We start from the raw sequence: 25,745 nt of genomic DNA on the forward strand, positions 1-25,745 counted from the left end.
GTGTCCCATATAGGCCGAGATTCCAACCTGCAGCCCTTTTGCTGCATGTCATCCCCTCTTTCTCCCACCTTTACTGTCTATCTTAGCTGTCCGATCAGTAAAGGCAAAAGCTACCCAAAAAATAATCTTCAAAAACAAAACAAAAAAAGGCACAATCATAAGAACTCAAGCAAAATAGTCATACCTAATGTACCTTTAAGTCTTTTAGCCAGATTTGGCTACCTGGGCTGGGAGTTGCTGCCCACTGCTGTGAGTGCTTTGTGCTAACATTAGCTGCTGAATGAGGATCTGTTGTTTTGCATCAGCTTGTTCTTTGGCTCAGCTGACACACCCTCAGTGTCTGAGAGGCTTTTTATCTCCTGAAACCCTATGTTATATACTTGGCATTTTTTTTTTAAATCATGCACAGAACGATACCTTTTGTTCAATAGCATGTTAACACAATTATTTGCTATAAATAAGCAGATATTAAAGTGTACTCCACTCTGCCTTTTTGCTGCTTTCAGTATACACTGCTTAAATATGACAAATTGCTTGTTGAATTTGAAAAATGAGAGAAAATTTATACCAGTATTCATTTAATGAACAATTTGGACATTGAACTGAACACAAAAGGTGCCATTAAAAAAGAATGATAGTTTCTTTTTTAATTTCAGTTTTTCACTGATACTCTTTTTTTAGCTAACCTAAAAACTCCCAGAGTGCAATATCGCAGTCTTTCAGGGTGTGTTTATTGTGCAAGTTGACATTGGGATGACGATAAAAGACAATATATTGTGCAGCCCTACATTAGTATTGCATAATCAATGTAACATGTTGGGCTCAAGACTACCCAACAGAAAGAATGTTATAGTTCCTTGACTTCAAAGCTGACAGGCAGCATTCAAGGACAGGTGGAGAGAGTGTCCTTTTGTGTCCAGCTTAATAGACTCGGTGTGAATACCTTCGCCTGTGTCACCGCAATCAAAAATATTTCCCGTCACGACTGACTCTTCCAGTTTGTCTTACAGAGAATGGTCATAAAACAGGAAGAAAATATTTGTCTCTGCTGGAGCAAAATGTAAAATACATAGCAGGTTGAGCTGCGGAGCACCCATACTGTAAGTAGGTCAGGCAAATGTTCTTTTCAGATTAAGCAAGAGTTGAGATGATGCACAATACCCGAGACATCTGGACACAACTATCTCAAGAATTCCACCCTTCTGTGTGTCTGTGAATGCATTCAAACTCCAAACTTGTTCCAATACCATTAACAATTTACGACCTGTCATCGGTTGTATTATTTCTCAATGGATCATTTCCCACAATGCATGAGGTAACAGAATATATTTTCAGGGAAAGTTTTCGCGGTTAACAAAAGTGAGCTCACAAGCTGGTGCAAATGTTTTTTCGATGCTGTTGTCTCCGCTTCATTAGTTCGGTGTTATATCGTACCTAACCTGACTTAAGTAGGTATGGAGCGTCAAAGGGACCGAGTGTCAGAGGCATCAATTATGCTGTGCACTTTTCTTCTGCAACACACTTTTATGATGAATCATTCAATCATAATTGGTTTTGAGAAATAGAAAGCCACTCTGCGTTTGATGTTGTGGCTTCTTGGTTTCTTATATACCCGTAATATTTTTTGCACTGGTTGTTTCTTTGAAGATTCTGTAGGTAAAACAGCCACAGGGCTTTAAACTGGCCATTTCAGACTTTCTGCTGTTGTTGTTGCTGAAGACACAGTTCTGATCTATTAATACCCTGTCTTTGATGACTGGCTGACTTCATGGTGACTGTTAATGTGCTAAGGTTTCTGCTTATTCTTAGCTCTAGGAGTCACATGTGGCCTCCAAGTTGTTGACCAATGTGTGTTTCTGCAGTTTGACAGCCTATTTTAGGAAGGTGGACATGTATCATTATCAGGGGCTCGCTAGTGGCCAGCTGATACAGCAGAGACTCTCACCCAATTAGCAACTCTTGTCCACCCTTGCAACTTATTGGTTTCACTAAGAGCCATAGCTGATGCACACATGATGCAGAATGTCTTGACACAGACTGACCACTCCACAACCTTCATAGAATAGCTGGGAGTGGAAAGCTTTCACAAGGCCTTAGATTCAAGCCAGACCATCTCTCACACTGTCTACTTCGATTTATTGTTGAGGAAAATACAACCACTCTAAGCCATTTAGATTTACTTCAAGGAGATGTGGAGGACATTGTACTGGGGAGAAGAGGAATGATGCCATTTGCACTGATCCTCCTCTAAAGCTTAAAGCAACATATGCAAGAGCGGATATCAAGGGCAGCCACCCAGCCCCCTGTGTGACCCCATGTCTAACATTCACAAAATCTTGATTTTATCTTATTACCTTGATGGATGACTAGTTCAGTTTGTCAGGGTGGAGGTAAGGGCCAGTCCAACCATGTCTAGGAATTTATGGGAATGTATTTCCCCCACATTACACATTGCCATTAATAGTAATGTGAATGGCTTGGTTTTATCTATTATGGATGGCATTGACACAGAATGGCAGGTAAAGAGTAGGACTTTGGGATTCAGTGGCACATTACAGCAGATCAAAAAAGAGGATGGAGCAGCACCAGTAAAAAAAGGATATGTCCCCCTCGCTAACTGTGGCATGCTAAAATATTAATCAGGTGCTGTGATGATGTGCTAAGCTGCGTGTTGTCATTGTAGGCCGACCCTGTCCTACACAGGTCGAGGAGGTGGAGGACGTGCATGGAATTTTAGAGTTTTCAGTGTATTAGATTTGCTCATACAGCATGCAGTGCAGAGGAGTGCCTGCCTGACACCCATTAATATATAAATACGAGGGACTGTATAATAAAGTCTTGTGTGCATACAAAAGTGATGTGGGATTTGGTGGCAGAAAGCATTGCAAAAGTACCAAATGACGTAATTTTGCATGCTCAAAATAGGACTGAAAACCTACGCTTGGTCAACGCACAGCATCCAAAATACACAGGAACGCTACGGCAAGCTTGGTTTATTCATGTCGTGCCAAGTCTTCCCAGCATACTCTGCTCCGGTAGTTGGCACAGTGTTGTGAGTGGGTTCAGTGCAGACATGGGTTCATCCCTGGGCAAGGCAGTAGGTTCCCGTGGATTAATAAATAATCACCTTACGAAATCCCCCCATTACAAGGTGGGTCTTGGAGTTTTAATCCATGCCTAACACCACATTAAGCCTTATTAGCTGTATAAATTTACCTGTATAGAAAAAATAAGTCCTTACTAAATATAAGTCACTGACAAATGCCATGTTGATTCCCCTGGTTTGCTATGGAAGCTATGTGATGTTGTCATACAGGCATTGGACAGGCATTTATTCTAATTAAATGTTTTGGGACCGTTGCATAAGCCTTATAAATAGATTCTCTCTTTATACATACCTATTTTTTTCTGTTGATAAACGATGCACTATTTTCTTTGATGCAATTTGCAGAATGCAAATTTGTGAATGCAAAGCATTTGAAATCCCCTTTAATCAGCCGAGGGCCTCTACTGTGTCAAGGATTCCTCGTGTCCTGCTTTGGAAAATGCACACGTCTGACAGATGTGCTGCACAGTGTTTGTTCTTATTAGACATACTGTAGCTGTGCTAGTGCAGAGATGATGAAACTCCAGCAAGCCCTAGAGGAAGCAGAACAGTGCAACTGCTCTGTCTACGGATGTGTTCTCTTCAAATGAATTATGCAGTGTAGATCCTCTTACTGATTTATTCACTTATTTATTTAAATCTAGTTGGTTGGTTATTTATTTAGTTATTTTTGCTTAGAGAGTGAACTAGTTGGCACAGTTGGCAAATAATGTGGGTTGATAGCCGATGAGTTGCAGCTTGCTAATAAACAAGCAGGTGTCCTTTTATTGTGCATGAGGTGAGGAGATTTCTGTAATCTTTGATGCTACAAAGACTTTACCATCAGGTAAGAGGTGACATTCTCAACTCACTGCCTTCTGATTGTCTCTAGTATCTCTCTCCTGGTAAATGGCTCCTGTGTCTCATAGAAATATTCGTCTGCATATGTCAGCTGGGGATGTGGGTGGATGACACTGTGCCACATGAGATGGCTGCCTCATATGTCAAGGAGATAAAAGGGGACAAAAGTCACGATAAAAGTGAAAAGGCTCGGAGGCCGTTACTAGCTAGGCCACACGAGATGACCTCGCGGAGGGAAAAGCCATTAAAACAGAGACTTTTAATCTGGGAGAAATCATTTTCTCACTAAATAATATGATGCTCCACACCAGCACCACAGAGAAAGAATCCATCAAGGCTATTGATGGCTATTGAAGAGACATTACAGAGTGGAGCGCGACTATATGGCAGCACTTTGATTTTTCTAACAGGTTATTCATCCTATGCTGAATCAGCTCCCTGTGGTCACTAATTACATTGCTCAGTAGATCACCAATTATTTATTTCCAAGTCGTTGTTCATGTTTGAATCATAGGCATTAGACTGTACAGATATTTTTGATGTTAATATTTATCACAGAGAAATTTTGATAGCTGATGTAACAGATGCAGGCGCATAAGGTTCCTCTAAAAGTGGCTTTAAAGCATTTGACTGTGGACATGCAGCAGCAGTGTGGAGCCGTATGTTTGTGTGCTTTTTATTTCCCCACAAGCACATATCAGTGAAGTCATGGAATCTTTACGCCCGGAAGTCGAATGAAACCAGAGAGCAACTTGGGTGTAAACATGATGTTCACTTGTTGAAGACAGTTTCTCAGTAAAAGAGACTCTCCTCCAGTTATATGGCAGAGATGGCTATTTGTAAAATAATACGAGTCTGTATCTCAAAACTTCAACTGCTGTCACATCACATTTGTCAGCTGTCATCACTTCAGATCATGTGATAGCCCAGTCCCAGATCAATGCACATCAGTAATTGTAGTGCAGGCACACTCTCGGTTCTGTCAAAATTTTTTGAAACAATGTAACGAACATCAACAACAGCTGCCCGGGCACTTTAAAGTGGCATGGATATAATCTGTCAAAACAGAGGGAAAGATCGTCTGTCTTGTCTTTGCTTGGCAACTGGACTGGTCCACATTTCCACGGAAGAGGGAGGTAATTGCTGTCTTCTGGAAGTGATAGTGGTGTTTACATTTTCTGTTCGTGCCCTGCGCTGAATGACTGAGACAGCTGTCTATACGTCCTGACCAAAGGGACAGGCCTATTTTTCTCCATATATTAGGCTCCTACACCCTTATGCTCGGACATGTCTCAAAGGTCATTTGTCCACTGGATGTTTAATCTATTGGTCGAATGTTCTCTCCAAGCGGCAACCTCCAGGGCTAAAAGATGAGGCCAACGCAATCTGCAGTTTCTCTAATGACCATTTGAGGCTGTCCCCAAAAGCAAGTCAATCCCCATAGATGCCCATGTTAAAAAGCCCAACTTTACAGCAAAATTAAACATGTTTACAGCCTGGTACAGAAATTGTTTTTGGTATCTATAGCTAATTTAAACATGCATGACAACTGTACAGGAGGACACTTTTTATATAACTCACCTGTTCTAATTTTATCAAGGCTTCAAGTTATGCATAATTAAGGGTGTGGCAGCTCTGAATGACTGGTAGGTGTGAACCATTAACTAGTCGGTGTCATCAAGACAATGACTAGGTTTACATGCACACCATATTCCTGTATTATTCGGAATATCCTCAATATTCCGGTTGTGCACGAGTCATGTAAACACGTGCATAACCTGCATAACCATAACATATTCCGGTTGGAGAATAATCCGAATAAGACTCCTGGCATATGACTGTTTTAACCAGAATATTGTGACATGTTTACACCTTAATCGGAAAATGCCCCGTACCGGAATATTCAGTAACGTCTGCACATGCTTGATTCGCAAGAAATCCTGGGTTGTTGGTGTTGTTATGGTTATGGCGTACCTTTATCCACAGACTCCAGGGGGCTCTGGCTGGTGTGAACGGCATAAACTGGAAGGATAGGTCCATACACTTGTTCGCCTTTTCTTCTTGCTCTCGTCTTCCATTGTTTAGGACAAAATGGATCAGCAGGAGTGTTGTAGTTAAGTTGTGGTGCAAAAGCACAAGTAGGACAACAGGGGTATGTCGGAAACAAACATTACAGCTTCTGTTCATTGTAAACACAACTTCTTCTTCTTCTTCTTCTTCTTCTTCTTCTTCTTCCAGACCAGACGCCAATAAGCGTATCGCTGCCCCCCGCAGGTTGAGTGTTGCATTAAATAAGAGCATTTCTGGTAGGCCAGTAGCCCGTCTTTAATGGAATACGCCAAAACACAGGAATATGTCAATTAACATGTAAACGGATTATTCCAGTGTCTGCAGCGCATATAAACACCTTATCCAGAGTACTGACCTTAATCGGAGTATGGTGTGCATGTAAACGTAGTGAATGTTGGTTAGCTAATGTAATCCTAAATACAGAATAAGCGTATAGGCGCAGCCGCAGTTGTCACTTTTTCACTGTGTTTTCAGTTTATAAAAGTTAACTGTAACATTTTGGCTGCCTAAAAAACACCTTGTTAAGCTTTTAGTTGTACTAAAAGACCCTCTAAGGAGTATGTCTAGTTTTTGCAGTAAGTAGGCTCCATTTTGTTCAAACATTTTTACGACTGTTTCTTGCTAGTGAAATTAGCATTAGCATTACCACTGGGGTTGGGAATCAGCAGAGGCCCTACAATAAGATATTATCAAAATACTTAAGACATTTAATACTATTTAAACACTTTAAACATCTTGTGATATACCAAGTGTTGCAATAACATATATTACAATTTAATACCTTTTTTAACTGTAGTTTTTTTCCCCCAAATGACAACTTTGTCAGCATCTGTTTTATCTAGCAAAATAAAGTTTTCAATCCGTTCATTTTGCTTCAGTCATTTTTGTTTGCAGCTAAATGTATGTAGTGGATTGAGAAATCTATTTATATTATGATTTATCCATCCATCCATTCATTTTCCACTGCTCATCCAAAGTCAGGTCACAATGGCAGCAGCTTGAGCAAAGTATTCCAGATGTACCTCTCCCCAGCAGCTTTCCAGCTCCTCCTGGGGGACCCCAAGGTGTTCCCAGGCCACGCGAGATATGTAATCCCTCCAGCATGATCTGGGTCTGCCCCGGGGCCTCCTACCAGTTGGGCATGCCCGAAACACCTCTAATGGGCAGCACCCAGGCAGAACCAGTACACGACACCAGGGTTAATCATAAACGCACACTGTTCTAACCAAGCAAGCAGCTAGCAATAGTGTTAGCGTCACCTTCTCGCTCAAAGATGGTCACATCTCATTATTTGTGGCTCAAAAAATTCAAGGTGGTCAAAATGCCAAACTTGAGGCTTCAAAGCAGGAGTCCACAAACCATCTATGGTTATCTTCCACACTAGAGACCAACTATATGATATTTAACTTGTATATGTTATTTTGTCTTCTACCAAACTGTTGTTCATTTTCTCTTAGCACAAGGCACATATGTGTGAGCTGGGCCTGACCATGCTGTACGTGTGTGAACAATATCGCCATGGAGGGAGGAGACCTTTTAACAGAGGACCAATATCCTGGAACTCTCTATAGAAGGTGGCATAATGCCGGTCAAAACATTAGTGTCAGATTAGATACAATAACATTCATCTACTTTAAAACTAAATCCATGCACCCTCGCTGCACAGTAAATAGCTTTTGTCATTTAACCCAATTTGGTTTGAAGAAGTATGCTGTTCTCTGAAAACCCAAATGCATGCTGTAACTGGAATTTAGATGCCTCTCCTCTACTGGGCCGAGCAAATGTTGTTTTGAGATAATTGAGCCACCACAGTATATATAATATTCATATTATAATCTGATGGACTTGGCTCAGGTTCATTTGGATTGGTCTGTGTGTCTGCAGAGACCAAAGCAGGCAGTGACAGTGATAGGGAAGGAGTTATGGTTCGGTGTGTGGGGACTGGAACATTTGGCAGTGGTTTCCGGCTCCATAGGTGGAGGCAGACATGAACAGCGATGCAACTGTAACAGACTGTTGACCTCTACCAGAGCACCTGCAGGGCGAGATTATTAAGTAACGAGTCCCTGGTGAGAATACCAGCCTTCCTGCCAGAAGTTCTCCATGGGAGGCTGCCGCTGATTTGGGTGATACAGTAAATGCACGAAATTGCAGCAGCCATTTGACTAGAGCCATGCTTTTTGTTGTCCAGCTCGGTATACAGCTATAATGATATTGTACATTCATTTTTCCCAACTGCTTTCAGTCAGGTTTAAGCAGATATGCCACTGAGCTGTTTCATATACTTTCATATTTTAATATATAGATTCACATATATTTCATTGAAGATAAAGACATTAGAAATCATGGCGTAAATGTTTTGTACTTTTCGCGCAGGCATGTGTCACCTTGGCCTATCTTTAGTTGTTTTATGGTACATTTTAGAAGGCAAATTAAAAGAGATAGAAATACAGTATATCCCATATGTACACACATTTATGTCTGCAAAATTCAGTGTTAAACTCATACGCACACATAGCACTGCAATGGTATATTTAAGCACTGAAGCACAGTTGGTGATCATATTGATGGGCTGTGATTTTAAAACAGTGTTTAAATACAGTAGCGTGATGTAGATATGTAGTTACAGTTCTGGCCCAACCCGTCGAAGCTCAATGGCAGAGTAACACGGAGAGAAGAATTTACAGGTCAGCAGGGCTCACAGCTGAGAGTTTATGGCAAGATTTACACCCTGTGTGATTTTACAAGCGAGGGGGGGGGGGGGGGGGTTGGGGTGTTTGTTAACCCTTTGTGGAACGAAATGGAAGAGGTTATTCTTCTCTCTCTCTGTCCAAATTCATGTTGAGGAAATCCAGAGAGCCACGCTTTTGACACCTGTATTACACCAGGAGGTGGCACGTTTGCCCAGTGCACAAGGCAATTAATCTTGTCAATGTCAAGTGCATTGGGACGGAGGATGAAACAAAGATTTGACCTGATTGGCTATGAAAAGGTCTCACATTTGGGCCCAGTTGGGGAAGCAGAGGGTTACAGGGGGAAGCGTTTGGCACATGCAAGGACAGATGCACAGAGCTTTGATTTATCTGTCTGACTCTCATCTTTCCCAGAGCGCCCCGGTATGGCTGCATCCATGGGTGTCCAGAATAAACACACATTAATTGGCCAATTAATTACAGGGACAGATACAAGGGGCAAGACTTTGAGAGGACCACTTTGATCGCACATTGTTCTCCAGCTTTTTTAGTCACTGTGCGTGCGTATGTTTGTGTCTATGAGCTGATGCGTGTATGTATATGTGTAAAAAGCTGATGTTCAACAAGGGGTAATGTAGGTCAACACATCCTCTGAGCATTAGATGGGCTTGCTATAGTTGGCCAGGGCATGGCCCTCATTCACACATCTACAACCTCACGACTTTCTCCGGAGACGGAGCCGAACCACACATCAGGGACACTGCAAGCAATCTACACGTCCTTGCTGCTCCAGTGTCAGAATTCACCATCCCCTTGGCCTGTGTGTAATACCTCGCCAACATTTTCAAATGTTGTTTCAATGTGTGCCAGGTCATAGCAACACTAATGGAGTGTCGTGTGTCAGATGGGGTCGGCTGAACTGAATTCAGTGGACTCATCGAGGTATGTCAGTGGACACGAGGTGACTGGCCCCTGTGACCATTCTAGGCGTCGTGGTCCACACCACGGCTTCAGTCATCCAAACAATGGAGTTTCTCTGGCTCCAAACAGTCTGGTAATATACAAAGACACTCTGCTGGCATTTCGGGTCAGTTAAAGCAGGAGACAGAGTTTGAGAAATGCTGTGAATGTAAATACCTTTAAAAGGGCATTTTGGATCCAGGATGCTTGGATTGAAGCATGCCTCCGAGTCAGCCCTGTCTATGTCTGGCGTTTTCCTCGGCCGAGGGAGGGCTAAGAGTGCAGGGGGAAGGAGGCAGGACGAGGAGGAGATGTAGCCCCGAACACTGCAGAACACTGAGGCGCGGCAGTGGGAGGCTGCATCACTGTTACAGCCTGCCATCCATATTTTGATTCTTCACACTCTCATTCTGCCCGCAACCAATTTAGATACATTCATCTGTGTCCACTTTAATGGCATGCCAGGGAGCAGCGCATTTACAGTGGCCTGATATTATACAGATGGTTGTGTGTGGGACCTTAGTGTAATCTGTTATGCGTGGTGAGTGATATGAAGCATAAGACTCGCTGAAGGCTATAGTACCCGGAGTGAGCGCCCTGTGGATCTTTGCACAGTGTATTCTCTCTGACCTCAAATATTTGGCTTGTAAAATGAAACAGGGTTTATTCAAAGTAGATTTTCAGCCTCTCCTATTCACTTGTTGGATAATGCATTAATGAAACACTCAGTATCTGTAAACATAGGACGGGAGCAATCTGCTCCGGATGAATAATACGGCCAAAAGTCCAGATGAGACTGTGAAATTTCTAAGAGCCAAGACTAATAACAGCATCCATTAGGAGATGAGAACATTCAAGAGGCAACGGTGGCCTAGTGAGGAGCCAACGCAGTAGGCACCCAGCTCGCATGGAAACACTGCACACAGACATTCAGCTTATAGGTGGGAATTGAGCTCATGGTTTAATATAGATTCATCATCTTCACCACATAAAAATGCAAATTCAGTTCTCCTCTTTCCTCTCCTTAGGAGTTGTTAAAATCAATGAGCTCTTAAAACTCATCCGTGAAGACGTGGTAGAGACGTGGCTGTTGTAAAGAGCTGTTCTGAGGCTCCCTTGGGACTGCCTTGGCTTAGTTTCCACAGACATCCACTGTCTGCATTTCCTGTGTTTGCATTTGGCTCTAGTGTTTGCATACTGTGTGGTAGTGAGGATTTTGGTCTTTGCTGAAGTAGCTCTGTAATGGTTATTTTACCCGATGATATGCCGCGTTCTATGACTGGATACCCTTGTAATGCCACCTGTGTCCCCTTGTATTGTGTGGCAGTTGAAAAGAGGCATAATGCAGTATGAAAATGATTGTCCCTCTCTGTCACTCTCATGCAGCTTCTTGCTCTCGTCTATTTCCTTCTTCTCTCATCGTTGTAAGCCCTCTACAGAAAAATCTCCTTTACGGTATTCAGTGCCTAATTGCCAGACTGCCTAATTAGGGATGTTACCCAACACACATCATACATTCATGCATTGAGGACATCTATCCTCTCTCATAGAGAGCTTACAGTCTCCTCATTGGCTCGTCCCCCACCGTGTACAAAATTTGTGACGAACCTAGTTTGCCATCTAGTGGCACATGAACAAATCACCGTTCAGTCACGTGGGCTCTCCGATTGAGTCTCTGTGAGGAAAGCCTTCATGGAAAGCTTTAGCCAAGAGACTATAGGTGCAATCTTGGCCAGCTGAGCTGTGTCTTAAGTCGGCTGCAGTGTCAGCCATCTCTTTATACGTCCCTGAATATTTAGATGGCTGGGAGTTAAAGAGAGCATTGTGTGCCAGTCAGAATGGTGAAAAATGCTAAGCTGCATTTGAGCCCCTGCCAGGCAGCTGTCGGCTTTGCCGTTCTCTTCCTGCCCCGGCCGCTCCTCTTAACCCTCAGTAAACAACTGGAACAAATCCTATTTTATTGAGGCTTTTACCAAGTGCAAGGGATCTCTGCAAGCTCCAGTGCCCAGGCATTTTCTGAGCTTGTGCAGTGTCCTAAGATGGCATCCAGCGAGGGCAGTCACAAGTAGGGAATTTGCACTGTCTGTCTCTAATTGGATCCTTAATCAGAAGCAGGTGAGGCTGCGGTCTCTGCTGTGTGTTTTGTGACATTTCAAGCAAGCAGTATGATCAATATTTACCTCAGAAGCGTTAATAGCTGATTTGACACAATGAAAACGGGCTTTGGTGAGAGTTCTGTCAACTGCAGCATATCGAGCTGCATAGTTGGTGTGAAGTCACTGAATATTTGTCCCCATTCCCAACTGATACTCAGCTGATATTTCAAAGCTAACACCCAGAAGCAGCTGGGCTGACGTAGTGTGTGTGTGAGAATATAACGTAGGTGAAGCTGAGAATGTGGCTGTTAGATAGTTCTTTTCTTATAAAGAGAATATCACAAAAGCAAAAAAAACTTGATATGCCCAAACTATCTCTGGAGTTTATGTCATGGTCATATTAACTTTCTCAGCATCTTTCTTGATAAATAGACACATATTGTAGCTAAGCTAAACATGGGGAAAGGTTAAAGAGGCTGCTACAGAGACATTGGTATTTGAGAGATCCTTTGTGCATACTTTATGCTGTTTTTTCGTAGTCTTGCTGATTCTTATGGTTCATGGTGCAAATTTTAAATGGGAAATCAGAAAATATTTGCAAGGGGAAAGGATGACATTTCAGAATTAATTACAGAATAAATTAGCTTTCGCTGGCAGTGTGAGTAATTGTATATATCTTGTCTGAGTCTGGATACAATAAATGCTCCTAACGGACTATAAGTTTAACTGAAGGATTGAGAGGATCAACTTAGTGCATCTGATTGTAGAGTTTCCGTCCTTTTTTTATCCCCGTCTTTCACAGGCCGGAAGCAGACATGCATTTTCACTTGGGAATAAATATTGTGACAGGTTGTGCTGTGGCAAACTTCTCATACTTGTTTTTGTGTGCATGCAGCATGTGTACATTTGTCTGTCTGCGTTTGTGTCCACACTTCTGGATATCCGTGTGTATTTTTGGACTGTCCGTGTCCAAATCAACCTTTCAACACTGGTGTGGAGGGACGTTTTTTTTTTAGTCTTTGGTCCCTCGATGTACTGCTGGAGTACATCTTGCACACAGACAACAATTACAGAAAACCCCACAACACAAAATGCACCATCCTCTCTTTGTTCTGTGAATTGTTAAGCGACATGAGGATATTATGATGGTTTATCCTCTTTACTGTTTTGTACACATTTGTTTACCAAGTAAATACAGCTGCTGCTCATAAGCCACACAGTCAGTCCCAGTTAAACGCAGTACAGCAGTGAGACAAAAGGCTCAGGTGGCCTGAGTACATGTCCCCAGAGGGAGACGGGACTCAGCTCAGGCAGAAAGAGTGGGAGTGGCATGTGAGTTTTTCAGTCAAGAAAAGGTCATCTCTCCCATGAGCCACATAACATTGTCGCAGACCAACTTGGCTTTGGTAATGTCACATAGTTTCCCCTTCAGGACATTAAACTTCTATGTCACATGTGAGACATGCAGAGGGACGAAAAGCAGTATACCAAAGATTTCTGGTGATTAGTCTGTAGAGGTGTCAGGAGTATAACCAGGCTATCATGAATAAGTGATTGTGAACAGTTTGTGAGGGAAGACAGTCTTCTCCTAAACTTCAACATCAAAACCTTACTAATCATGGTCATATTGTATCCCCTACATGGAATTATAATTTAGTAGAGAATTAATGTAAGTATCAAAAATGGGATAGTCACTTTTGAGAGCTTACCTTTTTTACATTGAGAGGTAAATTAGCAACTATAGCGATCTGGCATAAAGTCTTACTTTGTAATATATGGTGTGCATGACTGGATATAGACTGTTGTTATCCTGATTTCAGTGAAATGATTTTGCATGATTCTGGCCAAATTTGGTCAGAGGTCATTGTCTGAATAACAGGAAAACACTGATACTGCTTGTTTGTCCCACACTTATAAATTGTCATGATTAACTAATTCTTTGGCTTTCTCGCGAGTAAACCCTCAAATGCCCAATCCTGTGTTTTGAGTACCTTTCTTCTACAACACAACAAACAGTCTGATATTACAGTTAGTTCAAACTGATTTACTCACTGGTAGCTACAGGGCTCAACACTAAGGATTGCCTGGGGGCAAGTAAAATGCTATGTGGGGCTAGTAAATCTAGGTGGTTGGGCAAGTGGTAAAAAAAAAAAAAAAAAAAGAGCCAAAAATGGGCCATTGTGTAATATTTGGCATGGTTTATTGTCAGTCTGAATCTGAATCTGAATATTCTACCCATTAATATGTTTATACAAGTGTATAATCGCTATAAAATAAAATTCGTTTGGTTTTCATAGCCTTATAATTATGCTTTTATATATATATATATATATATAGCAAGGGCCTTGCTTTAGAGAGGTCGCCATCTTGCGCCGCCATGTATGTATTACAGACCGCCAGCCAGAGAACGCGTTTCGCGTGTATAAATGAACCAATGAAGACAGTGGAAGGAAGGAAGAAGGAGGAGGAAACAGCAGAGAGTGTTAGTAGTTCGTTGATAGAGAGTAGTGAAAAGTTTTTTTTTTAGTTATAAAGTTTGCAAATGGACCACACTTACCACGCAACAGGAGAGAATGAACCCGAACCATCATCTGCGGGGAAAAGAAGACGCAACTTCACTCCTTGTGATGCACTCTCTGCGGCACTTTTCCTCCTGATGATATATCTCCCCAACGATGGCAGCAGCAGCACCGAATCCCATTCTGTGCATTCAGCCTCTCTTCTCGTCCGCTCAGCATCAAACACATGGAGTTCCTCATCTGTATGCTCCGGCTCAAACAGGTATGGCTCTGGGTCTGTGTCCGCTACAAGAAACTCTTCAAAATCGCGTTCAAAGTTGTCCATTGCAGCTACTATAGTCCGGAGATATTGCTAGGCTAAATAAACAGCTGAGCTCTGTTTACCGGCTACGCTGTCAGTCAGTGTGCGGGCTGGAGATTGAGCAGAGAGGGGAGGGGGGTCCTCACTTGGTATGGTAAACGAGTATGTGTGGAAAGTTATGAAGTGTGTGTGTTACACTAGAAGAGTCAGAGTTTGGGACGGAGTCTTTTACCCCCTGGAGTGTTACCGGAGTTTCTGGAGTGCTCAAATAAACGGGCCTTTTTCCCGAATGCTCCTCTGGTCTCCTGCTCGTGAGGGATTCATTACAATATCGAAACATGGCATAGATTTCTAAATAAACATTCACCTCGTGGCTACTCACTGTTTTCAACCCATTTTACACACTGGCCCTTTAAACACATCATATTTTGGATCTGATTATGGAAGTAAAGGACCAAAGGAGTGAGCCATACTTGCACATCTGCAGTACTGATCGGGCACTCGTTAGAAAGTGGTGGCGGAGAAAGGCAGTTTATGAGCTGAAGCGCAAGACAGCTTTTCAGTTATCCATGAAACAGGAGTTTTATTTTGGTATGATTTGATGGAGGATGTGGGCAAATGTACAACTACGTATTGCCCATTTGCTGCAAACTTGAGAGCATAATGGATAAAACGGGCTTATGTTTTTTACAGGTAAGGGTGGGTGATATAGAGTATTTAGTAAAGATTAGTAAAATAAAATATCTATATTTTAGGATTAATTCATTCATTCATTCATCTTCTAACCGCTTCATCCTCTTGAGGGTCGCGGGGGGGCTGGAGCCTATCCCAGCTACATCGGGCTAGAGGCAGGGTACACCCTGGACAGGTCACCAGACTATAGGGCTGACACATAGAGACAAACAACCATTCACACTCACATTCACACCTACGGACAATTTAGAGTTATCAATTAACCTAGTCCCCAATCTGCATGTCTTTGGACTGTGGGAGGAAGCCGGAATGCCTGGAGAGAACCCACGCTGACACGGGGAGAACATGCAAACTCCGCACAGAAGGGCTCCCACGCCCGGGATCGAACCGGCAACCCTCTTGCTGTGAGGCGAGAGTGCTAACCACCACACCACCGTGCCGCCCCATTTTAGGATTAATTTAAGAACAGAATTGCAACAAAATAAGTAATATGTTTACATGTCAACTAGGGGTGTAACGGTACACAAAAATCTCAGTTCGGTACGTACCTCGGTACACAAGTCACGGTTCGTTTTTTTTCGGTACAGTAATGAAAAAAATAGACAACTATTAAATATCTTTTACTTATTGGTAACCTTATTAAAACATACCACCACAGCAGTTAACTCTTTTTACACAATTTTTTGAATGAAACAAATAAAATCCTGCTTTTTCACATTGTTTGAATGAAAATAGAAATATAAAAGTGAAAAATAAAATCCTGTTGTTTTTTTAACACATTTTTTGAATGAAAAATATAAATATACATTTCTGCTTTAACAGTTTTACTCAATTAAAATAAAAAGTATAGTGCAGCTGGTCAGCTTTAAAGCCTGCTCAGATTCAGTTTTACTAGGAACTTACTTAGCTTTCCCACTTTGTTAAAGTGCAGTAAACAAAACATGTTTATATCTAAAGTGCAGCTTAAACAATTTTACTCTGCTCCAATGGCGTTGGTTATTTCTTTAGCGCGATGGTCAGGGAAACGCTCTTTCTTTTTAAACGACGACGATATCGTAGTTTGCACCAGATTGCTTTTTCTAGTCGTGCCGGTTAACGTTCAAACTCGGGTGGTGTCGCTTTAGATGCGTTAGCATGTTAGACGTGTTTCCAAGTACATACCTGACCGCTGTTCTGCAGTGTCGGCACACTGCTTTTGTCTTGTCCACTTGTTTATTTCCATCTTCGTATTTTACCCTGAAACCAAAGTGTTCCCAAACGGAGGCCTTAAGGTTTGCAGGTGGGTCTTCAGGTTCGTCAGGCTCACTTGCCATGTTGTCAAAATGCGAGAATGCGCTGCACAAAGTGAAAGCGGAGATTTACGGTCGGACTCGGTCCGTCACTCAATTATATCCGTCGGGGAACTAGATATTTTAAATGGTTCGGCTCGCAAAAACGGAATTAAAATAAAACAAAATAAAATAATATCCTGCGCCCAATAATTCGGTACAGGGTTGTGCCGAACCGAAAGGCGCGTACCGAACGGTTCGACACAAATACATGTACTGTTACGGCCCTAATGTCAACCGTCTTCAAATATTCAGTAAAAAATAAACAAAAGTGATCTCTAATTTCTTTAGTTTGTAAACAATAACAAAAAGATATACATATATATTAAAAGTCCAACAAAATGTAATCTACCACAAATTACACACAGTTCCCAAATACAAAAATGTATACCTTTGGATCTATATATATAAATCAACAGGAGATTTTCTTCCTAAATGATTGAGTTGGGTTTTTTTTCACCTGGACCTTTATGCTCTGCCATTTCTCCTCTAATCATCACGCTGTAACCTGTGACAGGCTGTTATGACACCATAACTATCGCACATTCACATATATGTAGTTTCAGAGTCGCAAATAATTTGGCTTTCAGCCAAACTTGTTGCAGTGGACAACAGTATGATGTCAATGTCAGCAGGGCAAAATATCGCGAGTATCACGATATGAATTTTTCATATGATATTAAAAATTATACCAGTATTATCGTGAACGAGATGATGCGCCACATCCCTATTTACAGGCATGACAAGTTTCACTAATTAACTTAAGCCTTTGTCGTTATTTGATAACCCATGATGAATAAAACAGTTTTTATTGGGGAAAATAAGATATCAGCTTCAGGCAAGTAGATTTCTGACCCACTTACCTGACTGGGCAAGTGAAAGAAACCGGAACATTGAATCCTGAGCTATCCCTGCATACAAAAGGCAGAATCATTTTGTCCCTCTGTGCTATGTGTCAGGTTTGAGTTGGGTGCTGCGGTGTTTATTTCAGAAGGCTTCTCCAGCTTATCTGCTGACCCCTCTTGACAGGGGCATTTGTTAGGTGGATTATGTGGCTTCTTGATGGTATATCTGCTTTATTGGTAAAAATGCGACACGTTCTGGCCTCTCCATTTTACACCCCTGCGTTATCCCAGTATGGGTAGTCAGACAGGGAATGTCTCAGAGAACATGTTGACATTTGGGATAAGGATTATGGAGTCATCATAAACGAGTGCCTCTGCTGTGTGTCACTGTCGCTGTTGACTTTGCTCTCAGACTGGGGGCTTGTGTTGCAGGACTGAGCCGGGCCCCATGTCTGTGCTCTCCTTTCGCTCTTTACAACTCACAGCAGAGTTCAAGCCAGTCGAGGCTGGGATCCATGTGGATTAAGTAGGAAGTTGAAAATACGCTGTCAATCTACGGAGGCCTCCTTCTTACCCCAGCTCAAACGTGTACTCACTCCAGCTTTACTAGCACTGTTATTGAATTAGTGGTAAATGTGGAGTGCTTCTCACACTTCTGTTATATGGTTTGCAGGTTTTTAGAGTGGAACAGATAAATAGTGCTTGTGAATATGTGTTAGCCAGCCCATCTTTCATTCACTCAAGAAGCTAGTTCATCTTTCAGTCTGACTCTCCCCCTTTCCTCTCCTCCGCAATCCCTTCATCTTTCTCCACCTCCTTCCCTCCCTCTCATCCCTCATTTCCTTCCTTGCCTTCCTCTATCTCTCCCTCCCTCTAATCTACTGCAATGACCTGGAGGAGGGCTTCACACTGCAGCGCTCAAATAATAATCAAGCACTAGGATGTTGTCAAATTTATAGGACACTGAGCGTTGCATAGCAACAGAGATTGCAAGGGTGATCCAACAGGCGCTGGAAGTTGGGTGAGGGAGAAACGGGGCGAGTGACAGGAGACAGGAGGAGGAAGGAGACATGACAAGGAAAACAGGAGACAGGAGAGAGGGATGAGATGAGAGTTTTAGAGTTATGATATTATACACAAAGGGGGAGATAAATGAGAGATGGAGACACAGAGAAGGAAATGAGAAAGTTAAGGCTGGCTTAGCTGAAAGAAAGGAAGTGCAGACACTGCTGGCTGGTCTCATGCTATAATTCAAGTTACAGCTATCATCATGTCGATGTATTCTGTCGTGGATTTTTTTCATAAAGGTAGTTTTAAGTGTAAAAGTGACATGAAAATAGCTGAGCTGAGAAGCCATTTAACTAATGATCCAATTCCAACTGCAGGCTGCACTTTCTCTCTCGCTAAAATATTCATACATTGAGTAAAACATCTTTTTGTTTTGCTGTCACACATTTCTCATGTTTTTTACATTCATATGAATCTATATTTTTTTCTTACTTTCTTTCTGTCCAGTCTTTTTTGAAGTCCACATCCTCAATTTCAGTTTGCTGTTCATCCTTGTTGCTTAGAGACTGCTTTGGACTGCAGTTCACCTCTGACACTTTCCTCTGGTGTTGTGTCTGCCTTTTTCACCAGGAAAACTGTGCTAAAAAATACACAGGGTGTCTGCAGGTCCTCAAAAATGTCTTTGAATGACATAAATTCAACTTTATAAATGATAGACCTTAAAGTCATTATTCTTAAATTGTATTTTGTGAGGTCCTACTTGCCTCAAATTTGCTTAATTTCATTTATCCATCCTCTAATTTCTGTTTGTCAAACTGAATCAAGCGCTTTAGCATCAAAGTCCATATTTCTGATGTTGAAAAACTTCCCTTGAAACGTCCTTGAAACTCATACTCTCTATGTACTTTATAAAGGTACTTGTAACTGTTGGAGAAATGTAGATTAACCAAACTCACTTATATAACCAGATTCGTATATAAAACTCATTAGTTGACTAGTCGCCTGCATGTTTACGTTATGTTTAATTTAATTATTATATTATATATTTTGGGTGGGGCAACACAATGGTTTGAGTTGAAGGTGTGAGAAAGAACAGTATCAGTAACATTGTTAACACTGTGCTACATTACAGAGAAATACAAAACCGTACTAATGAACCCTCATTAATATAGGCCTTTATTTTATCTACAAGTGCACGTCACACACTGAGCAAGGCGCCTGTTAATGATGCTGTCGGCAAAGCAGTAATGATTGTGCTAAGTGGCTAATGGGCATATAGCTACTTCCATGTTTCAGATGATACGTCATGTCTGTTGTTGACGAGTTTACATATCACCTTGGGTTCGTCCTTCACCTTCTCAAAATGATCCCACATTTTGGATTTCCTGCCCGACATGTTATTAACTAGCCTGTGTAATAACCGCAGATACCAGCCCTGTAAATTAGGGGCCATACACATGCCGCATATTTAACCGCCCTTTTGTGCCAGCTCTCAAGAATGCAGGTTGTGTCTGAGGTTGCTAAGCAACCTTAACAAGCATTGTATAGCCTATTTACCTGAAACCCTGGGTGCAGAGCTGATCTCCTTCCAGGCGCTGTTTATAAGTGTGCAGGCCTATTGTCTGTATGACAGATGTAAAGCTCTGGGTAGCCCTGCACTAACATGATCAACTGTTCTGTATTTATCAGACTGAATATTTACAGAAGAAGGGAAAGATATCTGTCGGCTGTGATTGGTTTGTAACGTGACTCCTGTCTGACCGCTGACCTCTTTCTGTGTCTGTCCTTTCAAATTAAATTCCCACATGGTCCAGTCATATAGGTTTTGATTTGTTTTGACAGGGCGCAGCTGCTAATAGAGTTTCAGGTTTGCTTGTTTGTTTGTTTTTTCTATGACTAAGTGACCAATGAAATCTTGCCAACTATTGACCTTTGTGGTCGACTATTCAGGGGCAGCCTTATATTAAAGCTTTGTATAAAGATGCAGGATTCCTGGAATTAGTGCTTAAACCGTTAATGCACTGGTGTCACTTAAACACTGTCTGTTCTTCAGGAAGGCACGAGTAACAATTATAAATGCTGAATATATGATATGATGTTTTGGCTCTGTGGTTCTACAGTGAAGTAGATGTTGACATTGTTAACACTCCATCAAAGTTAGTTTTTTTTTTTAGCTTGTACTTAAAAGCATGTTTTCTTCTCTGCAGTGTCAACACACCAACAAACTGTTGGTGAATAAGTGAGGGGAAATAAAAGCTTTAACATGACTCGACATGATGATAAAATGACCTCAATTCAAAATGTCAGTATATCCCTTAAGTTACACTTTTATAAAAGTCTAGGAGGTCCAAACATGACATTTAGACTTGATCAAATCATTGAAATGGCATTAACACAGAGTTCAACTTAAGACCCCCGGTTAACACTCTGAAACACTTGTGCTAAAAGCTAAACCATTAAAACTGTAGTAGCTGTAGTATTTGGGTGCTCATGGGTACTATGGCAGTAGCTGGCATCTTGATTATCTCAGTATTGCAGAGCCAGTTTGTTTCTTCAGAGGCAGTTATCTCGCTGTGTCACTGGCAGGTGTTTCAGTTTGGAGTCAACTGAGTGCAAACAGTGATGACAGCTGTGCTCCGGACTAATTATTTCTTGTCACTGTGCACAGATTTGTTGGGGATGGCGTGCTAACCAGAGGAACCAGAGGTCCTCTGTACAGAGAAGTGTCAGTCTAACCCCAAGGTCACCTGGTGTAGTCTTTATAATGGATTGCTTTGTTGAGAAAATGATTGTCTGAGCTGTTTCTGTTTATGAATAATAAATGAATATCTTACTAAAGAAAAATAACTCTGACATGAACTTCCAACATAGACACCGAGTTTATCTACACTCACCTACACGTACCTGATACTGAGAACACCTTGTTTATGTCAGTGAGGTTAGGGTAAATATTAGAAACACTTCACAGTGAAACAATATAAAATTCAGCAGCACCACAAGCTACAGTATCTGAATCATCACTTCTCTACATCAGTTTCAACAAAAATTGAACATTTTCCGCTGATTGAGCATGTTGAATTGGTGGCAGAGTCCATCAATAAGAGAGAGATCAATGTGATTGGCTGTTCATCTTAAGCAAATCAGAAATGAGAAACAGAGGTGAAGAAAGCAAGCAGACATTAAAGTCAAGAGGGTACACAAAGAAGGCTCTTCTCAGTTTTTATCTCATCTCATCTCCATCTGAAATGAAGCAACTGAAGACAGAGTGGTGAAAGAAAGTGGTGTGAAAATGGTAGTCAAACACTGATTTTTTTCACGTATGTATCATAGCGATTTGTAAATCCGCTGTCTTAGATCTTATGGTTTCCATTTTGAAAGACAATTACAGAGTACTGCCACCTGCTGGTATGGAGATATATTTCCTGTTGTGCAGGCATGCAGTGTATGTGCTATTTGACCGCCAGCTGTAGACTTTTAGGTGTGTTCAAGTGCAACTTTTTGGCCCAGACGCGAGGCTGTGCAACATTTTACCTTTGTCACTGCCATGCCTTTGATATGAACTTACCACCAGATATCAGGAACTGTAACATACTTTGATCCACTGAAACTTGGCTAAATCTTGGACACTGCCATTCAACCAGGTGACTCTTTTTCTATATGCCGATCTGATAAATCAGAGGGCTCTGGCGAGACAATGGGAGGAAGTGAATAAGGACTGGTGTGACAGTGGGAATGTGAGGTGCTGTCCTGTTCCTGCTCACCCGGCGCCGCAGAGGGGGGGTGGCACTCTGGATCATGTGCTGTGCAGAGGTGGCTGTAGAGCAGTTCTGCCCATGTTCAGGAGGTCAAGATATGTAAACTAAGTGTGATGCATAGTCCCAGTGATGCAAGAGATGGAGCCAGTCAGAGTCTGGGACACGTTCCAGGAATCCACCATTGACGTCACCAATGACATCAATGAATTCACTGATTATGTGGGGGATTTATTTGTTATAAAACAACAGAAGCAACTGTCATCATACCATAATCTGAAACCACTGATTACCAGAGACATCTGAAAACATGACAATTATAAAGCAGCAGTTTACGATGTAAGAAGCGCTAAAAAGGACTAATTGCCAGAGTACAAGTTGAAGGAGCTGACAGGATCGCTTGTCATAATTCTGTGTGACAAGTGAATAAATGGTCGATTGGTTTAATGTGTCTTGGCCTTTATATTCATCATACTGCTAGGATTTATAACAGGATGGTTGTTGTACAAAGCTTTTGTTAAAGGTAGGTGAACCTAATAAACTGGCAAGTGAATATAAATCCAATGTGACTATGCTAATGAAAGCAGTGATTAAAGATTAAACTAATATTTCTTTTTGTGAGCAGAATGTAATGCCAGAACTACATTTTTGAAACAGTAGGAAATATTTCCTGAAGGGCTTTTTTCAGATGTGGAAATTAAGTCAGAAGCAAAATCATACCACTGTATCAGGAAGCATTTTATAACTTGTAGAGAACTGTACAAGTGAGCTTCAGGCCTACAGTGAGTTTGGTAATATGGCGTCGTCATTTAGTTCCTCTGACTTCATTTGTTGAAAACTGTGATCCAGAGCAACTCTGTTTGTTTTGATGATAATATGCAAATACGTGGACATAAAATTAGTATGCACTTTGGCGTTAAAAGAGGTTTAAGGGCAAATGTAGAGAAATAATTTTGAAAACTGCATAATTCATGACCTGCTTGGAATAATAGCATATGAAATATTCATTAGCTAAATTACTTATCTATGTAATCTGCTTTTGTTGTTGAGTTCAGGGGAGAAAGGACAGCAGAGAGGGGATAAGGCCAGAACAAACAGTCTGAACTTTTTGCAAACGTAGCACAGATTCAGTGTCAGCCTATTCATTATCAGTGAAAGAGGGAAAAACAACACCATCCACCCTCGCTGAAACACTGTCTTTGTTTGTGAGAAATAGACCTTTTACACAAAAGTGATGTGTTTTGAATCTACATACGGCACCCTTGTGCACGAGTAGTCGTTGAATACTTTGCCTGCCACTCTGACTTCTCTTCTCCTGCGCGACAAAGGCAGCCAACCTCAATTACATTTTGAGAGGTTATTCCAGTGCAATATAATGTCAGTCATCTAAAGAAAAGGATTTTAGGGTTTAAAGGTGCTGCTCCTGCACGTCAACGCAGTTCGACAGTCTTCCAGCTCTTCTCGCCATAACACTCATTCATGCTCACATTAAAGCATATGTAGCCTCAAAGCAACATTAACACGGATGATCAAAAGGCGCTGGCCGGGCCTTTGTTGGTACATCAAACAGCATGAACAGAGGAAAGCGTGCAGTTCCCAAAAGGAGGCACACACTGGTTCCACTGTGTCATTATTAAGGTTAATGTTTACTGTACTACACCTTGGCTTCTCCTGTTTTCATTAATCCTGTAATCTGTGGACTACAAACAGAGAAACACACGCAGCATGTAAGCATGAGCGCACATGCAAACAGATGATTAAAAGCAATCGCTCTCAGTGAGGCTCCTTCCTTTGTCTTTTTCTTTTTTGCAGGCAAACGTACACGTCAAATTCGACCCAGTTAATCAAAGTCTGTGTGCATGGAGTGTCAGAAGGAAAGATTCGGGGGCGTTGCTTTGTGATTCTCTACTTTGCTTTCAGCAGCCAGTGATCCTTCCCTCTCCACAGATCTACACCACCACTAACCGGGTGGAGGAGAGAAGTGTTTTTGTGTCACCCATACTGACACATACAGTAGGAGAGATACAATGTTCCAATATAGCAATTGTGTCAGATGATGAAACTCCTATTAGAAAGAGGTAATCATGTGTAGCTGTAATACAGATATCTGCATTGTCTCATACTTGTGCCTTTGATTACACTGCCGTACAGTGAATTGATACTGGCCAGAGTATTACCATCTCCTAATTGAGTTGATTTTACATCCGTCTTGTGTGTGTGAAAGCCAGCTAATTCCAGGCCCCCCTTATAACACAGAGCCAGTGATGCTCTGCCAGTTTATGGGATAGCTGTAAGAATATCCACAGAGCTTTATCCTCTTTTCTCACGAGGACATAAACCCTCTTGATGTAAATTATACCAACTTTGGTTTGGTTCAGATCGCATTACATCTCATTAAGATGTCAGCTTTTCAAGACTCGGAGACTTTCAAGCACGAGGGCTTTTTTGCAGTTCACAAAATGTGACAAAATATGCCTTGAAACAAGCAAAAGTGGTTCAAATTGGTCGCTTCCTGCTGACCTTGTTTTGCAGCGCTGGGCAGCACTGGCTAGCTCGGCCTATTTGCTGCTGTATCTGCTCTTTGGGTTGATTGATGCACCGAGGGACTCACACAGCTGGAAAGGAGGCAGTAAACCAGAGGAGGGAACAAAGACTAGTGGGCCACACGGGGTGCAGCAATTAAGCTGTTTTCTTGTTGTTAATTAAAAGCAAATTAGAGACTGCGACAGGAGTTGCTGTCTAGCCTTAATTGCTGGCAGCATGCATGCCCAGACACACCTGTTGTTGCATCTTCACTCACTCATCTTAATCTTTTTTCTTTTTCTCACTTGTATCTTCCTCAGGGACGGAGAGGAAAGGCTGGGGAGCCTGGACTCAGAGGCCTGCCTGTAAGTGACAGTAACACAGACACAAACATACAGAAATGCTGCTCTTCTCTTTTATAGAAATTCTTCACTCCCCAAATGATCATTTGTAAATCAATTGTTGCTCGGACAAGTGTGCACCTGGCTTTTTATGCAGAAGTTTGAAAGGTCCAGTGTGTAGGATTTTGGGGCATGTATTGGCTACTATTTTTTTGTTCAACTCAGAGTTGTTGCGTTTTTGTTACCTTAGAATGAGCTGTTTATATCTTTATATTGAACAGATCCTCTTCCACAAAGTCTGCTATGTTGTTCTACAGTAGCCTAGGGCAGACAAATCAAACATTGACTCTAGACAGGGCTATTTAGCCATTTGCATTTTCACGTAGGCCAGCATAATTCTCCTACACACTTGGCACACGGGAGATGTTTCAGCTCTGCAACCTCACAACTAGATGCCACTACGGCTGTTTTCAGACCTAGAGTTGTCTTGCTTTGGTCTGAATCAGGGACTAATTTTGTTAAGTTGCACAATTGCCTGGAGTTGTTTTGTGTTCTAACGGTAGCATTTATAAGCGGACCAGATAAAATGCCTTGTGCGAGAAAGCTGCTCTCGATTTGTCAGAATTTCCACGTGGGAAAAATCCAGGAAGTAAACAAAACGTTAAAGAAG

The 25,745-nt window shown here is 41.7% G+C and overlaps 1 protein-coding gene across 2 annotated transcripts in view; it reads left to right on the forward strand.

Annotated features, from left to right (window-relative positions):
- LOC125903851 (collagen alpha-1(XIX) chain) overlaps window positions 1-25,745 on the forward strand; it is a 139,923-nt gene that overhangs the window by 48,973 nt on the left and 65,205 nt on the right. For both annotated transcript variants that reach the window (XM_049601011.1, XM_049601012.1), the window contains one exon: window positions 25,055-25,099. In XM_049601011.1, coding sequence (XP_049456968.1) covers window positions 25,055-25,099 — 45 coding nt within the window. The remainder of the gene's footprint in view (window positions 1-25,054; window positions 25,100-25,745) is intronic.

Source organism: Epinephelus fuscoguttatus, linkage group LG16 (genome assembly GCF_011397635.1).
Source record: "Epinephelus fuscoguttatus linkage group LG16, E.fuscoguttatus.final_Chr_v1".
In the NCBI taxonomy this organism is placed as follows: domain Eukaryota; kingdom Metazoa; phylum Chordata; class Actinopteri; order Perciformes; family Serranidae; genus Epinephelus; species Epinephelus fuscoguttatus.